Genomic DNA, 23868 nt, shown 5'->3' with positions numbered 1-23868 from the left:
GATTCAGTGTATCATGCAGCCCTCAGGTTCATTACTGTCACGCCCTGACCTTAGAGAGCCGTTTTATTTCTCTATTTGGTTAGGTCAGGGTGTGATGTGGGGTGGGCATTCTATGTTTTGTGTTTCTATGTTTTGGCCGGGTATGGTTCTCAATCAGGGACAGCTGTCTATCGTTGTCTCTGATTGGGAATCATACTTAGGCAGCCTGTTTTGCCACCTTAGTTTGTGGGATGTTGTTTTTTGTTAGCTCTTGAGAAGCTTTCAGAACGTGACGTTCGTTATTCTTTTGTTGTTTTGTTTGGGTGTTCTGAGTAAATAATGTATCATGAACACGTACCACGCTGCATCTTGGTCTACTTCATACGACGAGCGTTACAATTACAATTCAAAAAACGTCTAACACATCATTGTGATCTCTACAGCGCTGTTGGCTGGTCGTCATTGACCTTGCGTAGGCTTAAACACTGGAATACACTGATTTATAAGGCCATATTGGGTAAAATTCCATTTTATCTCTGTTCTTTTTTAGTCAGGTCGGTAAATAAATATAAATTACGGTCCCATTCTGATTTGCTTCTAACATTACCAAGAATTAGAACAGGTCATGGTAGAAATAGTTTTAGTTACTCAGCTCCGTGGTCCTGGAATTCTCTCCTGAACATTTTAAAATGTGATGATCTAGTTTCGTTGGTGGAGTTTAAACACTTGATCGATGTATATATCATAGAAGAGTGTCATTGTTTTTAGGACAGCTGTTTTTAGTCAAGACTTTCGTGTTTTTAATGTAAAATGTAATTGTTGTACTGTATGTGTGTTTATAGTTTTGTTTAATGTTGTGTTAGTGTATGTAAGTTGTTTTGTCTGAAACGTTGTTCCCCCTGCTGCTATTGGACCAGGTCTCTCTTGGAAAAGAGATGTTATCTCAATGAGAAAAAACCTGTATAAATAAAGGTAAAATTAAACATTTTTAAATAGATTGCAAGCCCTGCACATCCGACGAGCGTCAGAGCCGGTGTACTACGATTTAATCTTAGTTCTGTATTGACGCTTTACCTGTTTGATTGTTCGTCTGAGGGCATAGCGGGATTTCTTATAAGCGTCCGGATTAGTGTCCACCTCCTTGAAAGCGGCAGCTCTACCCTTTAGCTCAGTGTAGATGTTGCCTGTAATCCATTGCTTCTGTGGGGAGGACGTCGTCATCGATGCACTTATTGATATAGCCGGTGACTGAGGTGGTGTACTCCTCAATGCCATTGGATGAGTCCCGGAACATATTCCAGTCTGTGCTAGCAAAACAGTCCTGTAGCATGGCATCCGTGTCATCTGACCACTCCGTATTGAGCAAGTCACTGGTACTTCCTGCTGTAATTTTTGCTTATAAGCAGGAATCAGGAGGATAGAATTATGGTCAGATTTGCCAAATGTAGAGCGAGGGAGAGCTTTGTATGCATCTCTGTGTGTGGAGTAAAGGTGGTCTAGAGTTTTCCCACTGGTTGCACATGCTGGTAGAAATGAGGTTAAATGGATTTAAGTTTGCCTGCATTAAAGTCCCCGGCCACTAGGAGCGCCACTTCTGGATGATCATTTTCCTGTTTGCTTATGGCCTTATACAGCTCATTGAGTGTGGTCTTAGTGCCAGCATTGGTATATGGTGGGAAATAGACAGCTACGAAAAATATAGATGAAAACTCTCTTGGTACAGTAGCTAGTGTGGTCTACAGCTTATCATGAGGTACTCTACTTCAGGCGAGCAATACCACGAGACTTCCTTAATATTTGACATTGCGCACCAGCTGTTATTGACAAATAGACACACACCACCACCCCTCGTCTTACCAGACATAGCTGTTCTGTCCTGCCGACGCACGGAAAATCCAGCCAACTGTATAGTATCCGTGTTGTTGTTCAGCCATGACTCGGTGAACATAAGATATTACAGTTTTTTAATGTCCCGTTGGTAGGATAGTCTCAAATGGAGCTCATCCAGTTTATTCTCCAGTGATTGCACGTTGGCCAATAGAACGGATGGTAGAGGCTGGTTACCCACTCACTGACGAATTCTCACAAGGCACCCCGATCTGCGCCCCCTGTACATCCATCTTTTCTTCATGTGAATGGGCCTGGTCTCGGAGAAACAGTACAGTCGTGGCCAAAAGTTTTGAGAATGACACAAATATTAATTTTCACAAAGTCTGCAGCCTCAGTTTGTGTGATGGCAATTTCCATATAATCCAGAATGTTATGAAGAGTGATCAGATGAATTGCAATTAATTGCAAAGTCCCTCTTTGCCATGCAAATGAACTGAATCCCCCAAAAAACATTTCCACTGCATTTCAGCCCTGCCACAAAAGGACCAGCTGACATCATGTCAGTGAGTCTCTCGTTAACACAGGTGTGAGTGTTGACGAGGACAAGGCTGGAGATCACTCAGTCATGCTGATTGAGTTCGAATAACAGACTGGAAGCTTCAAAAGGAGGGTGGAATCATTGTTCTTCCTCTGTCAACCATGTTTACCTGCAAGGAAACACGTGCCGTCATCATTGCTTTGCACAAAAAGGGCTTCACAGGCAAGGATATTGCTGCCACTAAGATTACACATAAATCAAACATTTATCAGATCATCAAGAACTTCAAGGAGAGCGGTTCAATTGTTGTGAAGAAGGCTTCAGGGTGCCCAAGAAAGTACAGCAGGTGCCAGGACCGTCTCCTAAAGTTGATTCAGCTGCGGGATCGGGGCACCACCAGTACAGAGCTTGCTCAGGAATGGCAGCAGGCAGGTATGAGTGCATCTGCACACACAGTGAGGCGAAGACCTTTGGAGGATGGCCTGGTGTCAAGAAGGGCAGCAAAGAAGCCACTTCTCTCCAGGAAAAACATCTGGGACAGACGGATATTCTGCAAAAGGTACAGGGATTGGACTGCTGAGGACTGGGGTAAAGTCATTTTCAAAGATGAATCCCCTTTCCGATTGTTTGGGGCATCCGGAAAAAAGCTTGTCCGGAGAAGACAAGGTGAGCGCTACCGTCAGTCCTGTGTCATGCCAACAGTAAAGCATCCTGAGACCATTCATGTGTGGGGTTGCTTCTCAGCCAAGGGAGTGGGCTCACTCACAATTTTGCCTAAGAACACAGCCATGAATAAAGAATGGTACCAACACATCCTCCGAGACCAACTTCTCTCAACCACCCAGGAACAGTTTGGTGACAAACAATGCCTTTTCCAGCATGATGGAGCACCTTGCCATAAGGCAAAAGTGATAACTAAGTGGCTCGGGGAACAAAACATCGATATTTTGGGTCCATGGCCAGGAAACTCCCCAGACCTTAATCCCATTGAGAACTTGTGGTCAATCCTCAAGAGGCGGGTGGACAAACAAAAACCCACAAATTCTGACAAACTCCAAGCATTGATTATGCAAGAATGGGCTGCCATCAGTCAGGATGTGGCCCAGAAGTTAATTGACAGCATGCCAGGGCGGACTGCAGAGGTCTTGAAAAAGAAGCGTCAACACAGCAAATATTGACTCTTTGCATCAACTTCATGTAATTGTCAATTAAAGCCTTTGACACTTATGAAATGCTTGTAATTGTACTTCAGTATTCCATAGTATCATCTGACAAAAATATCTAAAGACACTGAAGCAGCAAACTTTGTGAAAATTCACATTTGTGTAATTCTCAAAACGTTTGACCACGACTGTATATTCTTCGCGTCGGACTCATTAAAGAAAAAATCTTTGTCAAGTTCGAGGTGAGTAATCGCTGTTCTGATATCCAGAAGCTATTTTCGGTCATAAGAGACGGTAGCATCAACATTATGTACAAAATAAGTTACAAACAATGTGAAAAAACACAAAATAGCACGGTTGGTTAGGAGCCAGTAAAACGGCAGCCAGTCCCTCCGGTGCCATTTTTCACCCTCAACAAACACAACATGTTGCCCTGCGTGTGCCCACTGCTCATTGATTGTCTGTATTGTAATTATTTTTAATAACCTGCCCAGGGACTGCGGTTGAAAATTAGCCGGTTGGCTAAAACCGGCACTTTTACTGAAACGTTGATTAATGTGCATTGTTCCTGAAAATTTTTTATAAACTCAAACACACCACACACACACACACACACACACACACACACACACACACACACACACAACACACAACACACCACACCACACACACATAACCACTGTATAGGCCTGTGGTGTTTCCTGGGTTTGATTTGATTATAAGAATGTTGACATGTGCCGAAGGGGGGAAAGATGTGTTTGTGGTGACCTCCTGTCACTCAGAGGGGGTTTCCTCACCTGGCCCCTGACCCCTGTGATGTCACCACGACGTATCATTCAAAAACACACACAACAGGGATGAAATTGAGGAAGGCAGGGTGCAGAATGTAGGTTTTTCCAAACAGGCACAGTAGGGACCCTTCTATCTACTCTCCTCTGAGCAATAAAACTTCCCCCCACACACACACACAGATAGAATGTCCAAATTGTCCTAATGATGATGTTATATAAAAGTCTAGAGCAGATTAGAGTGGAATAGAATGTTCTGAAGAGTTTACATTGTTTAAATTATTAAAGGTGTTATTATATTTGGGGTTTCGCTTAAGTACGCATATCACGTTTCTTTTTAATATATATTGAAGTGTTCATAGTTGGTATCCTTGATGCCGTTTGTAAATAAAACAAGACGCTTGCTGTCAGAAATAATGGGTTTCCTCCTTTGAAAAACAACTTTCGAGTCAGCTTGTATGGCCAAAGAGTGGCTTGAGCTATTCTTCTAGAAAACTAATCATTTTCTCACTGATGAACACTCAGAACAATGAACCGCGGGCAGTTCAGCACAAGTGCCGCTGACAGGTCTAGCGGTTTACTACCAAACTGCGGGAGAGAATGCGGGAAAGAAAATGCGTCTCCAAGGCAACTGAATTAGGAAGTATTTCAGCGGGTGAAATGAATGGTAGACTAAATAGGCCTATAAATGTAATCAGTAACTGATGCAGCTGCTGAGGAGGAGGAGGAGGAGAAGAAGGATGATGACGATAGCGGTGACGATGATAAAGACAAAAGTGATGATGATGATGATAATAAAACATAAATTTAGATAAAATACATGCCTGCTGAAAACATCCATTCTCTCTCTCTGTATTGACATTAAGGGAAAGTATATGTTGTTTCTCCTGTCACTGAGCGCACCTGTAACATCAAGGCCAGACTGAGGCTGAGGATCAGGGTGTGATGAAGAGAGGCATATGGGAGTGGGATGCGGTTCTCAAATCAACCCCTCTCTTCCGCGGTTCAGTCAGGTTGATTCATAAGGAATTGCCCGCGAGCAACGGAGAGCTTTCTGGGTTGATCTCATTCTGATGGCCAATCAGAGCCACTTTATCTTCGTGTAATTTTACAACAAAGATGGCAAGAACAAAAATGGTATCCTATAGTCTAGTAGGCCTAGGCAATGATAGACTAATTGCAATAGCATATTAATATTAATAATAACCTCATAATAATAACCTCATAATAACATGCCTAATTGATTCGTCAACATGTTATTGCTTAGTAATAATACGACAACATAGTCTATTTTGTTTCCTATCCCAAACCATTCGATTTTCATTTTTACTAGTCGAAGTTGAAAAGCTGAAATAATATATTTTGGGATCAGGTAATTCAGGTTCACTTGGAGCAGAGTGGGATTATATTGGGGCTACAATAAAACATACAGGAGTGTGCAAAATCGAATTATTATTGAAGAGCATTTTCGATTGTCTCTAAATATCCCCTGATTGACCTTAGTTTTGTTGTTATGTCTTTGTTTTAGTATGGTCAGGGCGTGAGTTGGGTGGGTAGTCTATGTTCCTTTTTCTATGTTATTCTGTTTCTATGTGTTTGGCCTAATATGGTTCTCAATCAGAGGCAGGTGTCAGTCGTTGTCTCTGATTGGGAGCCATATTTAGGTAGCCTGTTTGGCATTGTGGTTTGTGGGTGATTGTTCCTGTGTCTGTGTTTTACCATACGGGACTGTTTCGTTTTCGTTCACGTTGTTGTTTTTGTTTCAGTGTTCTATTTTCTTTATTAAAATATGGACACTTACCACGCTGCGCATTGGTCCTCCGATCCTTCATACTACTCCTCCTCAGAAGAAGAAGAAGAGGAAGACGAGCGTTACACTGATGATCAAATCAAATGTTATTTGTCACATGCTCCGAATACAACAGGTGTAGTAGACCTTACAGTGAAATGCTTACTTACAAGCCCTTAACCAACAATACATTTTTAATAAATAAATAAATACATTGATAAGTAAACAATAAGAAAGAAAAGTAACAAATAGTTAAAGAGCAGCAGTAAAATAACAATAGCGAGGCTATATACAGGGGGGGGGGGTACCAGTACAGAGTCAATGTGGAGGCTATATACAGGGGGTACCAGTACAGAGTCAATGTGCAGGGGCACCGGTTAGTCGAGGTAATTGAGGTAATATGTACATGTAGGTAGAGGTAAACTGACTATGCACAGATAATAAACAGCGTAGCAACAGGGAAAAAATGGGGGCTGGGGTGGGTACATTCCAAATACTCTGGGTAGCCATTTGAGTAGCTGTTCAGGAGTCTTATGGCTTGGTGGTAGAAGCTGTTAAGAAACCTTTTGGTCCTAGACTTGGAGCTCCGGTACAGCTTGCCGTGCGGTAGCAGAGAGAACAGTCTATGACTAGGGTGGATAGAGTCTTTGCCAATTTTTAGGGCCTTCCTCTGACACCGCCTGTTATAGAGGTCCTGGATGGCAGGAAGCTTGGCCCCAGTGATGTACTGGGCCATACGCACTACCCTCTGTAGTGGCTTGTGGTCGGAGGCCGATTAGTTGCCATACCAGGCAGTGATGCAACCAGTCAGGATGCTCTCGATGGTGCAGCTGTAGAACATTTTGAGGATCTGAGGACCCATGCCAAATCTTTCCGTCTCCTGAGGGGGAATAGGTTTTGTCGTGCCCTCTTTACAACGGTCTTAGTGTGCTTGGACCATGATAGTTTGTTGGTGATGTGTTGTTACCTACCCTCACCACCTGGGGGCGGCCCGTCAGGAAGTCCAGGATCCAGTTGCAGAGGGAGGTGTTTAGTCCCAGGGTCCTTAGCTTAGTGATGAGCTTTGAGGGCACTATGGTGTTGAACGCTGAGCTGTAGTCAATGAATAGCATTCTCATGTAGGTGTTCCTTTTGTCCAGGTGTGAAAGGGCAGTGTGGAGTGCAATAGAGATTTGTGGATCTGTTGGGGCGGAATGCAAATTGGAGTGGGTCTAGGGTTTCTGGGATAATGGTGTTGATGTGAGCCATGATCAGCCTTTCAAAGCACTTCATGGCTACAGATGTGAGTGCTACGGGTCAGTAGTCATTTAGGCAGGTTACCTTTGTGTTCTTGGGCACAGGGACTATGGTGGTCTGATGCAGTTAATTACAGTTTATGGTGGAGACCGACAGTTTGAAATCAAATAGACTATATTTTAAATATTTTTTTAGTCAATTAAGAACACATTCTTAATTACAATGACGGCCTACCAAAAGGCAAAAGGCCTCCTGCGGGGACGGGGGCTGGGATAAAAAATAAAATAAAAATATTTGACAAAACACACATCAAGACAAGAGAGACACCACAACACTACATAAAGAAAGACATAAGACAACGACATAGCATGGCAGCAACACATGACAACACAGCGTGGTAGCAACACAACATGACAACAACATGATAAAAACACATGGCAGCAGCACAAAATGGTGGCAGCACAAAACATGGTATGAAGCTTATTGGGCACACACAACAGCACAAAGGCATGAAGGTAGAGACAACAATGCATGTATTATTTGAAATGTTTATTTAACCTTTATTTAACTTGGCAAGTCAGTTAATTAAGAACAAATTCTTATTTACAATGAGGCAACCAAAAGTCAAAAAGGGGCTGGGATCTAAAAAATAATAATATATAAATATAGGACCAAACACACATCACGACAAGAGAGACAACACAAACCCACATAAAGAGATACCTAAGACAACAACATAGCAAGGCAGCAACACATGACAACACAGCATGGTAGCAACACAACATGACAACACAGCATGGTAGCAACACAACATGACAACAAACGCTAGCAACAATACATCACGCAAAGCAGTCACAACTGTCAGTAAGAGTGTCCGTGATTGAGTCTTTAAATGAAGAGATGGAGATACAACTATAACCGCGCCAAGACCATTAAAACGTTGGGTGCGTTCATAAATTCCCTCTGGCTATCTACTCCAATTTCAGAGCACTCTCGTCTGAGTGTAACAGAGCGCAGAATAACTGATGAAATTACGAACGCTCAACACCAGTTAAATATGGCCGGTGTCAGTAAACGTCGGCAAAAAAAAGCGTCATTAAATGTGTTGCCACCAGGACAGTTACAGTCACCAACGCTCTAGATAACATGAAAACAGCCTAACCAGCTCTGCTGGCGGGCGTAAAATTGTCAGAGTGAGGTGTTCTCTTATTTGTGTCTGGAAATAGCTAGCCAACATTAGCCAGTTAGCTTGGGTGCTTGACTACCGTTGTGAGGTCAGAACACTCAGTGTGCGTCTCTGAACGATTGAAGAGCGAATCGCTCTGAATTTACGAACGCACCCTTTGCTGCGTTTGGCTCTGTTGCCTCTTTAGGTCACTGTGGCAGTTCATGTCGTTCTCCAGGGAAACCAGGTCACTGTGGCAATGCGTGTCCGTCTCCAGGGCAACCAGGACGCGTCTACTGAGGGGATCCTGCTAGTGACTGAGGAACACGTTTCTATCCACCAATGGCCAGCCGGGGAACAGGCTTCCCGCTCCATCAACCGCCCCTGCGCGTATTTGTAGGAGGCACAGAGAACAGGCACAGGTGCACGTTAAGTCACAGTGAATTGAAGGGTAACAAGTTACGAGACAGTAAAGTTTTCACCTGAATTATTTCAGTAATATGGACTTCAAGTTAAAGAGATATTTATAATTTTAAAGTTAATACCGAGGACAGTTGTGTGTTGTTGTGGTCGTCGTCGAATTCACCTGCAGCTGTTGTAGTGTGTTGTTGTCTAATACCGTCAGCAATAAAGTCATGTTAACTAATGTCTTTTCTAACTGGCAGGACAACACCATGAGGAGATTGCTGGGGGATTTCAGGACGAAGAGGAGACATTGCTCCAGCCAGAGGGTAAGGAGGTGTTATCGACATTGTAGTAATAGGAACAATTATTATATTACGTTTGAGTGTCATAGTGGAATTCTTATAGAAATAAGTTAAATAAAGAATGGTTCAACCAGTTTGTTTTAAACGCATCTTTGGAAGAAAATGTCCAGGAGGAGAACAGGAAAGTAAGTCATGGATGGAAGGAAGGATGGATGGGAGGAGAGGCACGGGGAGAGAGATATAGAAGAAAGTGTGACATCAATGGCAGTCTGAAGCTTCTCAGACAGATGGAGGGAAAGGGGGAAGACAGATGGAGGGAAAGGGGGAAGACAGATGAGAGGGAAAGGGGGAAGACAGATGAGAGGGAAAGGGGGAAGACAGATGGAGGGAAAGGGGGAAGACAGATGGAGGGAAAGGGGGAAGACAGATGAGAGGGAAAGGGGGAAGACAGATGAGAGGGAAAGGGGGAAGACAGATGAGAGGGAAAGGGGGAAGACAGATGAGAGGGAAAGGGGGAAGACAGATGGAGGGAAAGGGGGAAGACAGATGGAGGGAAAGGGGGAAGACAGATGGAGGGAAAGGGGGAAGACAGATGAGAGGGAAAGGGGGAAGACAGATGAGAGGGAAAGGGGGAAGACAGATGGAGGGAAAGGGGGAAGACAGATGGAGGGAAAGGGGGAAGACAGATGAGAGGGAAAGGGGGAAGACAGATGAGAGGGAAAGGGGGAAGACAGATGAAGGGAAAGGGGGAAGACAGATGGAGGGAAAGGGGGAAGACAGATGAGAGGGAAAGGGGGAAGACAGATGAGAGGGAAAGGGGGAAGACAGATGGAGGGAAAGGGGGGAAGACAGATGGAGGGAAAGGGGGAAGACAGATGGAGGGAAAGGGGGAAGACAGATGGAGGGAAAGGGGGAAGACAGATGGAGGGAAAGGGGGAAGACAGATGGAGGGAAAGGGGGAAGACAGATGGAGGGAAAGGGGGAAGACAGATCGAGGGAAAGGGGGAAGACAGATCGAGGGAAAGGGGGAAGACAGATGAGAAGAGGATAGTGACGGTGCCCCTCTGCTGGCTGCGCTCCTGTCAGCTATACACTCCTCACTGCTTTTGGTCTCGAGCTCTGCCCTACACCTCTAACAGCAGGCAGACAGCTCTATCTGAGCAATGTGTTACTCAGAGGAGGCTGGTGGGAGGAGCTATAGGAGGACGGGCTCATTGTAAACCAAACATGTGGTTTCCGTATGTTTGATGTGTTCGATACCATTCCATCTATTCAATTCCAGCCATTACAATGAGCCTGTCCTTCTATAACTCCTCCCACCAGCCTCCTCTGGTGTTACTCTGTCTAGCTTTGAGCACCATGAGTTTGACACGCAAGATAATAATGTCTAATTATGACATTTCGCTACTTGTAGTTCTGTCTCTGCCAGCTGCTTGTTTGACATCTGGTGTTAGTCTAATGAGCTGAATCAAATAGGTGTTAGTCTAATGAGCTGAATCAAATAGGTGTTAGTCTAATGGGCTGAATCAAATAGGTTTTAGTTTGATGAGCTGAATCAAATAGGTGTTAGTCTAATGAGCTGAATCAAATAGGTGTTAGTCTAATGAGCTGAATCAAATAGATGTTAGTCTAATGAGCTGAATCAAATAGATGTTAGTCTAATGGGCTGAATCAAATAGGTTTTAGTTTGATGAGCTGAATCAAATAGGTGTTAGTCTGATGAGCTGAATCAAATAGGTGTTAGTCTAATGAGCTGAATCAAATAGATGTTAGTCTGATGAGCTGAATCAAATAGATGTTAGTCTGATGAGCTGAATCAAATAGGTTTTAGTCTAATGAGCTGAATCAAATAGATGTTAGTCTGATGAGCTGAATCAAATAGATGTTAGTCTGATGAGCTGAATCAAATAGATGTTAGTCTAATGAGCTGAATCAAATAGATGTTAGTCTGATGAGCTGAATCAAATAGGTGTTAGTCTAATGAGCTGAATCAAATAGGTGTTAGTCTAATGAGCTGAATCAAATAGGTGTTAGTCTGATGAGCTGAATCAAATAGGTGTTAGTCTAATGAGCTGAATCAAATAGGTGTTAGTCTAATCAGCTGAATCAAATAGATGTTAGTCTAATGAGCTGAATCAAATAGGTGTTAGTCTATTGAGCTGAATCAAATAGGTGTTAGTCTGATGAGCTGAATCAAATAGGTGTTAGTCTGATGAGCTGAATCAAATAGGTTTTAGTCTAATGAGCTGAATCAAATAGGTGTTAGTCTAATGAGCTGAATCAAATAGATGTTAGTCTAATGAGCTCAATCAAATAGGTGTTAGTCTATTGAGCTGAATCAAATAGGTGTTAGTCTATTGAGCTGAATCAAATAGGTGTTAGTCTGATGAGCTGAATCAAATAGGTGTTAGTTTGATGAGCTGAATCAAAAACGTGCAGTAAGTTACATGGTTCTGATGTAATGTATCTGGTTAATAGATAGTAGTAACCCACAATATGATTGGTCAATAAAGGGGGCCATGAATATGCAGTATGATGTGATTGGTTAAGAAACAGTTGTGAAACATGATTGATTTTTTACATTTTATTTTACAAGGTAAATTGACTGAGAACACATTCCCATTTACAGCAACAACCTGGGGAATAGTTACAGGGGAGAGGAGGGTTAGTAGGCAGCGTAACGTAACATGTGATTGGTTAGTAGGCAGTGTAACGTAACATGTGATTGGTTAGTAGGCAGTGTAATGTAGCATGTGATTGGTTATTAGGCAGTGTAACGTAATATGTGATTGGTTAGTAGGCAGTGTAATGTTAACTGACTGTTATCTGATTCGTCAGCTCACGCTACAGCTGCCCTCTAAACTCTCACCTGAAACTCCGCCTCCACCTGGGTGTGAACTCTGTGTAACGGATGTGAAATGGCTAGCTAGTTAGCGGGTACGCGCTACTAGCATTTCAATCAGTTACGTCACTTGCTCTGAGACTTAAGTAGGGTTTCCCCTTGCTCTGCAAGGGCCGCGGCTTTTGTGGAGCGATGGATAACGACGCTTCGTGGGCGACTGTTGTTGATGTGTGCAGAGGGTCCCTGGTTCGCGCCCGTGTCGGGGCGAGGGGACGACGTAAAGTTATACTGTTACATTGATGCTGTTGACCCGGATCACTGGTTGCTGCGGAAAAGGAGGAGGTTGAAAGGGGGGTGAGTGTAACGGATGTGAAATGGCTAGCTAGTTAGCGGGTACGCGCTACTAGCATTTCAATCAGTTACGTCACTTGCTCTGAGACTTAAGTAGGGTTTCCCCTTGCTCTGCAAGGGCCGTGGCCTTTGTGGAGCGATGGGTAACGATGCTTCGTGGGCGACCGTTGTTGATGTGTGCAGAGGGTCCCTGGTTCGCGCCCGTGTCGGGGCGAGGGGACGACGTAAAGTTATACTGTTACATCTGCATGCAGGGTTTTTTCTCCAACCCTGCACTAACACACCTGATCCTATTAATCAGCTGTTCCTTGTGACATTGATTAGCTCAGGGATGGGCAATTCCAGTTCTCGGAGGCCTGATTGGTGTCACACTTTTGCCCCACACACCTGACTCCAATAATCAACTAATCACGATGTTCAGTTAACTTTAATCAGCTGAGGACTGGATTTGCCATCATTGGATTATCTGAATTAGGTGTTAAAGCAGGGCTGAATTAGGTGTTAGAGCAGGGCTGAATTAGGTGTTTAGAGCAGGGCTGAATTAGGTGTTTAGAGCAGGGCTGAATTAGGTGTTTAGAGCAGGGCTGAATTAGGTGTAAGAGCAGGGCTGAATTAGGTGTTAGAGCAGGGCTGAATTAGGTGTTAGAGCAGGGCTGAATTAGGTGTTAGAGCAGGGCTGAATTAGGTGTTAGAGCAGGGCTGAATTAGGTGTAAGAGCAGGGCTGAATTAGGTGTAAGAGCAGGGCTGAATTAGGTGTTAGAGCAGGGTTGAATTAGGTGTTAAAGCAGGGTTGAATTAGGTGTTTAGAGCAGGGCTGAATTAGGTGTTTAGAGCAGGGCTGAATTAGGTGTTTAGAGCAGGGCTGAATTAGGTGTTAGAGCAGGGCTGAATTAGGTGTTAGAGCAGGGCTGAATTAGGTGTTAGAGCAGGGCTGAATTAGGTGTTAGAGCAGGGCTGAATTAGGTGTAAGAGCAGGGCTGAATTAGGTGTTAGAGCAGGGTTGAATTAGGTGTTAAAGCAGGGTTGAATTAGGTGTTAAGAGCAGGGCTGAATTAGGTGTTAAGAGCAGGGCTGAATTAGGTGTTAGAGCAGGGCTGAATTAGGTGTTAGAGCAGGGCTGAATTAGGTGTTAGAGCAGGGCTGAATTAGGTGTTAGAGCAGGGCTGAATTAGGTGTTAGAGCAGGGCTGAATTAGGTGTTAGAGCAGGGCTGAATTAGGTGTTAGAGCAGGGCTGAATTAGGTGTTAGAGCAGGGCTGAATTAGGTGTTAGAGCAGGGCTGAATTAGGTGTTAGAGCAGGGCTGAAAGAAGGAAACGCTGCTCATGTGCCTGCTATGTTAAGATAGGCTGCCCCTTCCCTACTCTGTTCTGATTGGGCAGCTGGGAGGCAGTGTCTTGTTAGCTGATTGGTCTGTTTTATCAGTTTACCTGCTGCTGCCCTCTAGCTGTCCATGTAAACCATCACTGGTGTTGAAATGAGACGTTACACGAATCAATGAAGTGCTGCTACCACACTGCTGAGTGCTAAGTGTTGAGTGCTAAGTGTTGAGTGCTAAGTGTTGAGTGCTAAGTGTTGAGTGCTAAGTGTTGAGTGTTGAGTCCATACAGACCATCTAGACTCATCTCAACTGGTTCACATTTTGTCAGTTGAATTCAGATTTTAAAAAATCTCGGAACCACAGAGGTTGTCTGATTTTTTTTCTTCTCTCCCTTCACTTTTCTCAGATGGTCTGTGTGGACTGGGCTTTGTTTCCATCATGTGTCACGATGAGGCAGTGCTTTGTTAGCTGGCTGTTCTCACTTCAGCTGTTACATACTTCCATGTCACCACATGTGACTGACTACCTGACCCCTATGGAATAAGATAAATAAATACATTTACATTGCATAAATGTTTGAGCGTCTATTCCTTCTATAAATCAATTAATTCAAGTGTCATCTGAATATTTGAAATCCAACATTTGTAAACGTTTATCTATAAATCCAGTACTGGTAGAGATGTTTTACATTAAATTATTGTTCTACATTACTGTAAACGTGGGTTAACGTGTTTAAGGACAGAATGATTGTTCTACATTACTGTAAACGTGGGTTAACATGTTTAAGGTCAGAATGATTGTTCTACATTACTGTAAACGTGGGTTAACATGTTTAAGGACTGAATGATTGTTCTACATTACTGTAAACGTGGGTTAACATGTTTAAGGTCAGAATGATTGTTCTACATTACTGTAAATGTGGGTTAACATGTTTAAGGACAGAATGATTGTTCTACATTACTGTAAACGTGGGTTAACATGTTTAAGGACAGAATGATTGTTCTACATTACTGTAAACATGGGTTAACATGTTTAAGGACAGAATGATTGTTCTACATTACTGTAAACGTGGGTTAACATGTTTAAGCACAGAATGATTGTTCTACATTACTGTAAACGTGGGTTAACATGTTTAAGGTCAGAATGATTGTTCTACATTACTGTAAATGTGGGTTAACATGTTTAAGCACAGAATGATTGTTCTACATTACTGTAAATGTGGGTTAACATGTTTAAGGACAGAATGATTGTTCTACATTACTGTAAACGTGGATTAACATGTTTAAGGACTGAATGATTGTTCTACATTACTGTAAACGTGGATTAACATGTTTAAGGACTGAAAGATTAGTGGAATCTGTGTGGGTAGCAGGACAGGTAGGATGACTGACAGGGAAGGTGAACAGGTGGTCACGTGTCAGGTGACAGTGGAATGGATGAGATTGAGGATTAATATGTTTAAAGAACAGTCTTTTAATCTGACAACGGCAATGACAAAACGAGTAACAACTTGCTTTAAATCAGACACATCTACAGTGGGGAGAACAAGTATTTGATACACTGCCGATTTTGCAAGTTTTCCTACTTACAAAGCATGTAGAGGTCTGTAATTTTTATCATAGGTACACTTCAACTGTGGGAGACGGAATCTAAAACAAAAATCCAGAAAATCACATTGTATGATTTTTAAGTAATTAATTTGCATTTTATTGCATGACATAAGTATTTGATACATCAGAAAAGCAGAACTTAATATTTGGTACAGAAACCTTTGTTTGCAATTACAGAGATCATACGTTTCCTGTAGTTCTTGACCAGGTTTGCACACACTGCAGCAGGGATTTTGGCCCACTCCTCCATACAGACCTTCTCCAGATCCTTCAGGTTTCGGGGCTGTCGCTGGGCAATACGGACTTTCAGCTCCCTCCAAAGATTTTCTATTGGGTTCAGGTCTGGAGACTGGCTAGGCCACTCCAGGACCTTGAGATGCTTCTTACGGAGCCACTCCTTAGTTGCCCTGGCTGTGTGTTTCGGGTCGTTGTCATGCTGGAAGACCCAGCCACGACCCATCTTCAATGCTCTTACTGAGGGAAGGAGGTTGTTGGCCAAGATCTCGCGATACATGGCCCCATACATCCTCCCCTCAATACGGTGCAGTCGTCCTGTCCCCTTTGCAGAAAAGCATCCCCAAAGAATGATGTTTCCACCTCCATGCTTCACGGTTGGGATGGTGTTCTTGGGGTTGTACTCATCCTTCTTCTTCCTCCAAACACGGCGAGTGGAGTTTAGACCAAAAAGCTCAATTTTTGTCTCATCAGACCACATGACCTTCTCCCACTCCTCCTCTGGATCATCCAGAGGGTCATTGGCAAACTTCAGACGGGCCTGGACATGCGCTGGCTTGAGCAAGGGGACCTTGCGTGCGCTGCAGGATTTTAATCCATGACGGCGTAGTGTGTTACTAATGGTTTTCTTTGAGACTGTGGTCCCAGCTCTCTTCAGGTCATTGACCAGGTCCTGCCGTGTAGTTCTGGGCTGATCCCTCACCTTCCTCATGATCATTGATGCCCCACGAGGTGAGATCTTGCATGGAGCCCCAGACCGAGGGTGATTGACCGTCATCTTGAACTTCTTCCATTTTCGAATAATTGCGCCAACAGTTGTTGCCTTCTCACCAAGCTGCTTGCCTATTGTCCTGTAGCCCATCCCAGCCTTGTGCAGGTCTACAATTTACCCCTGATGTCCTTACACATCTCTCTGGTCTTGGCTATTGTGGAGAGGTTGGAGTCTGTTTGATTGAGTGTGTGGACAGGTGTCTTTTATACAGGTAACGAGCTCAAACAGGTGCAGTTAATACAGGTAATGAGTGGAGAACAGGTGGGCTTCTTAAAGAAAAACTAACAGGTCTGTGAGAGCCGGAATTCTTACTGGTCGGTAGGTGATCAAATACTTATGTCATGCAATAAAATGCAAATTAATTACTTAAAAATCCTACAATGTGATTTTCTGGATTTTTGTTTTAGATTCCGTCTCTCACAGTTGAAGTGTACCTATGATAAAAATTACAGACCTCTACATGCTTTGTAAGTAGGAAAACCTGCAAAATCGGCAGTGTATCAAATACTTGTTCTCCCCACTGTATGTTACACATACTAGTGGTTCTTTGAGGTTATTATACTGGTTTAGCAAGCCATGATATGGGAAATTATGTGCTTAAGAAATCCTTCCATTGGTTTCCTCTTGAATATCCCAATCATTATGGACCTGGTGGTTGTCAGGGAATTCACTATGGACCTGATTGTTGTCAGGGAATTCACTATGGACCTGGTTGTTGTCAGGGAATTCACTATGGACCTGGTGGTTGTCAGGGAATTCACTATGGACCTGGTGGTTGTCAGGGAATTCACTATGGACCTGGTTGTTGTCAGGGAATTCACTATGGACCTGGTGGTTGTCAGTGAATTCACTATGGACCTGGTGGTTGTCAGGGAATTCACTATGGACCTGGTTGTTGTCAGGGAATTCACTATGGACCTGGTGGTTGTCAGGAAATTCACTATGGACCTGGTTGTTGTCAGGAAATATCAGTGTCACCTTTTTAGTGGCATAACACTTTATTATATTCATGGCAGTAGGGCCATTACAACACACACACACACACACACACACACACACACCCTTTAATCTCTTATTGCAATAGTCATCATCTTCCGTCTTCTTCATCTTCAGAAAAGAATGGCAAATCCTTTCCCATACCACAAGGCACTAGGCCTAAAGTCACCACTCAGCACCGAACAACAGAGTTTACTTTGTATCTTAATTAATACCTCATAACCTTTCATTCAAACTCTGAAACTCTGGAAACATCAGAGGTGTCCTTACTCCTCGCCATCTCAGAGCCCACCATCTCGTCAGAGCTCTGTCCTTTTCTTTAGAATAATCTGGCGCACCATGGTTACGGCCTCCTTACGCACGCTCTCGGCGGGCTCCTCTGCCTTCCAGAACCTCACCACCTGGCCTTCGGGGTTCACCAGGAACTTCCAGAAGTTCCACTTCGGAACCTTCTTCACGGAATCTGTATGGTGAATGGAAAGAAATGGTTATTAGGCCCAGCGTCTTTGTTGTGTTGTGTGCCACCATGTGATGTGCCAATATGCCATAATAACTGCAATTCCTCCCACACCCACAGTACCCATGAATAATATTATCTTGAATATAATATTTTACTATTTTTAAAACGTTAGACTAAAGATAGGCCTGTATGTCTAGGCTTTGTTAACCTGTGATAGACTACCCGTCGTTTTTCTTGTCCTTTATAAATAGCATCAACTGTATTTATTAAATATCAGACTTATAATAAGCCTACCTGTTATGAATTTGAAGGCTGGCTCCGCCTCCGACCCCATGATTTTGACCTTACTGAAGATGGTGAAAGTGACGCCATAGGTGTTCTTGGCGTAGGCCTCGATGTCCCGGCTGGCCCCCATCTCCGTGTCCCCGAACTGGCCGCAGGGGAAAGCCAGGACGTTGAAATGGGACGTACCCAATTCCCGGTGCAGCTCCTGCAGGAAGCGATAGTTCTCCTCAGTGTGTTCGCTGTGGCTCGCCACGTTGACAACCAGAGACGCCTGCGCCAGGGGGGGAAAAAATATATATATATCGGGGAATTGTAAACATACTACATCTCAGAAACAAGTTATCAACCTTTTAGATAAACTGACTGACTTTTGCAGTACACAGAGTTAGTCTACTCGTTGAGTTTTGCTGATGTGGACTTACTTTGCCTCGGTATCTCTCCAAAGAAACGCTTCTCCCTTTGGCGTCCTTCACCTCAAAAGAATAGAAATCTTGCGGCTTCCTGGACTTGGAGATTTTGAGAAAACTATGTAGCATTAATAAACATCCCATGCACACCGTCATACTCAGTAGAACCCTGACCATTCGGGCTCTCGGGTTTAAGGGCTTGGTCGGGTAGCCCCCCAAAACCTCCAGCGCCTCCATCTTGGAGGGGGAAATAAGGAAGATTTGGGGCGGGGAAAGGAGTTTGGCAACGGGGGTTGGGTTGAATCTGGCTGGGCGGCGGGAACATAGTGAATTTCTCGATTGAGGAGGTAACGGTTTTGGAGGAGGAGGTCTCTTCCGTTTTAGGGATCAGATTTCTCTAAGGGAATTCCGAGTTTTCTGGGCGATTCAGCAGCACTCTAATTTCATAATCTAATTTGTTTAAGACCTGTAATCATTATTAAAAATAACATTTAAAAAATAACATGGAGAGTCAAGCAGGCAAACCTTGAAATCTGGAAATGTTACCTTTAGTCTAACCTACTTTTCTTTTAACTTTTACTGCCTCAGAAACCCGGATCCGGGAGCACCCCCCACCCCCCACACACTGATTAGCATAGATAGCATAGCTTCAGAAGTAGATAGTAGCATCTAAATATCATTAAATCACAAGTCCAAGACACCAGATGAAAGATACAGATCTTGTGAATAAAGCCACCATTTCAGATTTTTAAAATGTTTTACAGGGAAGACAAAATATGTAAATCTATTAGCTAAACACGTTAGCAAAATACACCACTATTCTAACTCCATCAGTTTCTTACTCCTTCAGGTGCTATCACCAATTCGGCTCAACTAAGATATTGATAGCCAATAACCTATAAAAAAAACCATCAGATGACAGTCTGATAACATATTCATGGTATAGGATAGTTTTTGTTAGAAAAAAGTGCATATTTCAGGTAGAAATCACAGTTTACAATTGCACCGACCATCACAAATCCACTAGAATTACTAGATAGAGCAACGTGTATGACCAATTTACTCATCATAAAACATTTCATAAGAATAGACAAAGCATAGCAATGGAAAGACCCAGATCTTGTGATTCCAGACAATATTTCAGATTTTCTAAGCGTTTTACAGCGAAAACACAATAAATCGATAAGTTAGCATACTACATGTGAAAACGTTACCAGAGCATCGATTCCAGCCAAAGAGCGCTATAACGTAATCACCGCCAAAAGATATTAATTTTTTCACTAACCTTCTCAGAATTCTTCCGATGACACTCCTGTAACATCATTTTACAACATACATATACAGTTTGTTCGAAAAGGTGCATATTTAGCCATACAAAACCGTGGTTACACAATGAAAATACTAGGAAATCAAGCCTCAATATGTCTGACGTCATCTATCAGAGTGATCTAGTTTAATTAAAAGCTAATCATATACTTGACTAAAAAATACAGGGTTGACAGGAATCGAAAGACAAATTAGTTCTTAATGCAACCGCTGATTTACATTTTTAAAATTATCCTTACTTTTCAATACAGGGTTGGCCAAGTGAAGCTATACAAAACAAAATGGCGAAAAATGCGTTTAAAATATTTCGACAGAAACACGGTTTATCATATTAAATATTGCTTACTTTGAGCTGATCTTCCATCATATTCTTGGGCAATGTATCCTTTCTATGTTATAAACGTCTTTTGGTCGATAGATGTCCTCTGTCCTTCGAAATGTCCACTAACAACGACCGAGACCGCGAAACGTTCCCAAAGCTAGAAAGTGCACGACAAATAAATTCCTCAGAATCGCACTAAACGGATATAAATTGCTATAAAACGTTTCAAATTAACTACATTATGATGTTTTTAACAACTATAACGACTGAAAACATGACCGGAGAAATATAGCTGGTTAGAAAACGATTTGGAACGAGACAGGTCCGATGGCCTTCACGCTTGAGGCGCACGTTGAGAAAGAGGGGTCTCTGTACATTTTTGTCATTTATAATGGCTGTGAACGTCCCATCGAGTTCATTGAAAACGTGATGACGTACAGACACCCAGAGGAAGACGTAGGTAGTGTCGGTTTCTTCATAGCATTCACTGTGGCCTTATAAACAGACCCCAGATCAGAGGTAAAAATTTCTGAAATCTGAACCCTGTCATGAAAAGTGCTGTAAAAATTGTTCTGTACCACTCAGAGACAAAATTTCAACTCCTATAGAAACTATAGACTGTTTTCTATCCAATAATAACAATAATATGCATATTGTACGATCAAGAATTTAGCACGAGGCAGTTTAATTTGGAAATGTAAAAAAAAAAATAATGCTAACAGCTCCCCCTATTGACAAAAGGTTAAAGTGAAAATGATGTAAAAATAGGCCGATAATTTATCCAATGGCTTTCAGTTAATAAGTCATCTTTTATCAGACATTATTCTAATGTCAACTAAGTATTATTAGTATTTTCTGTTTTCTTTAAATAAGCATTGAGGCATCCTTGATCATTTCACAAGCGCTTTAAATCGGATGGTGAGCGGGTGGCTGAGCGCAGAGCCGATTTTAGCCAATATCCCCGTAGCCACCAGATGGCGCCATTCTCCCTGCCTGGAATTCCACGATCTGCCAGAGACTCTGTATTCACCGCAAGAAGAGAGCACAGAGACACGTCTTCAAGGTTTGAGTGAATGAATCAATAAATACTTTAATATCTAATAGGGGAAATTGCTTTGCAGTGTAAATACTGCTACGGCAAATAAGTTTACACACCCTCAAATTCACACACTATTGGTCTATGGTCTTATTGTACACCCCAAAGACTGTAAAGGTATACAAACACCCATGATGCAAGCTGATGATGTGACCTTTCGCCGTCAGACACAGTGGTGAAGGCCGGACTGTCACACAGTAATATGAAACCTGTCATAACATCAACCACCTACAGGAGGAATGTGCCTAAACAGGTCTGTCCGTACAGGCACACACACATACACAAGCATTGTACACACACACACACGCTTCACACCACACACACACACAAGCGCGCGCTTCACACCACACACACACACAAGCACGCATCACACCACACACGCGCATCACAACACACCAAAACTCTTGATTGGCGTTAAATGTTCTAAAATTGTCCTCCTGAAAATATATGCACCCGTTGTACTGTAAGTGTCAATAATTGTTTGTGTTGGTGGACGTGTTGTTGTAGGACTGGGTATGATCTGATTCTAGAGAACAGGACATGTTGTTGGACTGGGTATGATCAGATTCTAGAGAACAGGACATGTTGTTGGACTGGGTATGATCTGATTCTAGAGAACAAGACATGTTGTTGGACTGGGTATGATCTGATTCTAGAGAACAGGACATGTTGTTGGACTGGGTATGATCTGATTCTAGAGAACAGGACATGTTGTAGGACTGGGTATGATCTGATTCTAGAGAACAGGACATGTTGTTGGACTGGGTATGATCTGATTCTAGAGAACAGGACATGTTGTAGGACTGGGTATGATCTGATTCTAGAGAACAGGACATGTTGTTGGACTGGGTATGATCTGATTCTAGAGAACAGGACATGTTGTTGGACTGGGTATGATCTGATTCTAGAGAACAGGACATGTTGTTGGACTGGGTATGATCTGATTCTAGAGAACAGGACATGTTGTTGGACTGGGTATGATCTGATTCTACATTTACATTTACATTTAAGTCATTTAGCAGACGCTCTTATCCAGAGCGACTTACAAATTGGTGCATTCACCTTATGATATCCAGTGGAACAACCACTTTACAATAGTGCATCTAACTCTTTTAAGGGGGGGGGGGGTTAGAAGGATTACTTTATCCTATCCTAGGTATTCCTTAAAGAGGTGGGGTTTCAGGTGTCTCCGGAAGGTGGTGATTGACTCCGCTGACCTGGCGTCGTGAGGGAGTTTGTTCCACCATTGGGGTGCCAGAGCAGCGAACAGTTTTGACTGGGCTGAGCGGGAACTGTACTTCCTCAGAGGTAGGGAGGCGAGCAGGCCAGAGGTGGATGAACGCAGTGCCCTTGTTTGGGTGTAGGGCCTGATCAGAGCCTGAAGGTACGGAGGTGCCGTTCCCCTCACAGCTCCGTAGGCAAGCACCATGGTCTTGTAGCGGATGCGAGCTTCAACTGGAAGCCAGTGGAGAGAGCGGAGGAGCGGGGTGACGTGAGAGAACTTGGGAAAGTTGAACACCAGACGGGCTGCGGCGTTCTGGATGAGTTGTAGGGGTTTAATGGCACAGGCAGGGAGCCCAGCCAACAGCGAGTTGCAGTAATCCAGACGGGAGATGACAAGTGCCTGGATTAGGACCTGCGCCGCTTCCTGCGTGAGGCAGGGTCGTACTCTGCGAATGTTGTAGAGCATGAACCTACAGGAACGGGTCACCGCCTTGATGTTAGTTGAGAACGACAGGGTGTTGTCCAGGATCACGCCAAGGTTCTTAGCACTCTGGGAGGAGGACACAATGGAGTTGTCAACCGTGATGGCGAGATCATGGAACGGGCAGTCCTTCCCCGGGAGGAAGAGCAGCTCCGTCTTGCCGAGGTTCAGCTTGAGGTGGTGATCCGTCATCCACACTGATATGTCTGCCAGACATGCAGAGATGCGATTCACCACCTGGTTATCAGAGGGGGGAAAGGAGAAGATTAATTGTGTGTCGTCTGCATAGCAATGATAGGAGAGACCATGTGAGGATATGACAGAGCCAAGTGACTTGGTGTATAGCGAGAATAGGAGAGGGCCTAGAACAGAGCCCTGGGGGACACCAGTGGTGAGAGCACGTGGTGCGGAGACAGATTCTCGCCACGCCACCTGGTAGGAGCGACCTGTCAGGTAGGACGCAATCCAAGCGTGGGCCGCGCCGGAGATGCCCAGCTCGGAGAGGGTGGAGAGGAGGATCTGATGGTTCACAGTATCAAAGGCAGCCGATAGGTCTAGAAGGATGAGAGCAGAGGAGAGAGAGTTAGCTTTAGCAGTGCGGAGCGCCTCCGTGACACAGAGAAGAGCAGTCTCAGTTGAATGACTAGTCTTGAAACCTGACTGATTTGGATCAAGAAGGTCATTCTGAGAGAGATAGCAGGAGAGCTGGCCAAGGACGGCACGTTCAAGAGTTTTGGAGAGAAAAGAAAGAAGGGATACTGGTCTGTAGTTGTTGACATCGGAGGGATCGAGTGTAGGTTTTTTCAGAAGGGGTGCAACTCTCGCTCTCTTGAAGACGGAAGGGACGTAGCCAGCGGTCAAGGATGAGTTGATGAGCGAGGTGAGGTAAGGGAGAAGGTCTCCGGAAATGGTCTGGAGAAGAGAGGAGGGGATAGGGTCAAGCGGGC

The 23868-nt window shown here is 43.6% G+C and overlaps 1 protein-coding gene and 1 long non-coding RNA gene across 2 annotated transcripts; one reads left to right on the top strand and one right to left on the bottom strand.

Moving 5' to 3' along the window:
• The first annotated feature begins 8529 nt into the window (after positions 1–8529).
• On the top strand, positions 8530–15036 carry LOC139544920 (uncharacterized). The gene is made up of 3 exons (XR_011668971.1): positions 8530–8939; positions 9154–9219; positions 14115–15036. It is a non-coding gene; the product is annotated as an uncharacterized lncRNA (long non-coding RNA).
• A 125-nt stretch (positions 15037–15161) lies between these two features.
• Positions 15162–18784, bottom strand: LOC139544919 (probable glutathione peroxidase 8). The gene is made up of 4 exons (XM_071352121.1): positions 18488–18784; positions 18075–18336; positions 16846–17783; positions 15162–15238 (listed from the first exon to the last, which is right to left on the bottom strand). The coding sequence occupies exons 1-3, from the start codon at positions 18707–18709 to the stop codon at positions 17620–17622; spliced, it is 648 nt and encodes a 215-aa protein (XP_071208222.1). The 5' UTR covers positions 18710–18784; the 3' UTR covers positions 15162–15238; positions 16846–17619.
• Between the last annotated feature and the right edge of the window lie 5084 nt (positions 18785–23868).

This window comes from Salvelinus alpinus, chromosome 19 (genome assembly GCF_045679555.1).
Source record: "Salvelinus alpinus chromosome 19, SLU_Salpinus.1, whole genome shotgun sequence".
NCBI lineage: Eukaryota > Metazoa > Chordata > Actinopteri > Salmoniformes > Salmonidae > Salvelinus > Salvelinus alpinus.
Note: the sequence above shows the minus strand (reverse complement) of the source record. Positions and strands in the feature narration are given on the sequence as shown.

Bases quoted from the DNA above. Each gene is read 5' to 3' on its own strand.
- LOC139544919 (XM_071352121.1), bottom strand. From the start codon at position 18,709: ATGGAGGCGCTGGAGGTTTTGGGGGGCTACCCGACCAAGCCCTTAAAC. The intron at 18,337-18,487 runs GTAAGTCCACAT...CCCCTGGCGCAG, and splicing joins TGGAGAGATACCGAGGCAAA to GCGTCTCTGGTTGTCAACGT. The intron at 17,784-18,074 runs GTAGGCTTATTA...TTCACCATACAG, and splicing joins AGCCTTCAAATTCATAACAG to ATTCCGTGAAGAAGGTTCCG.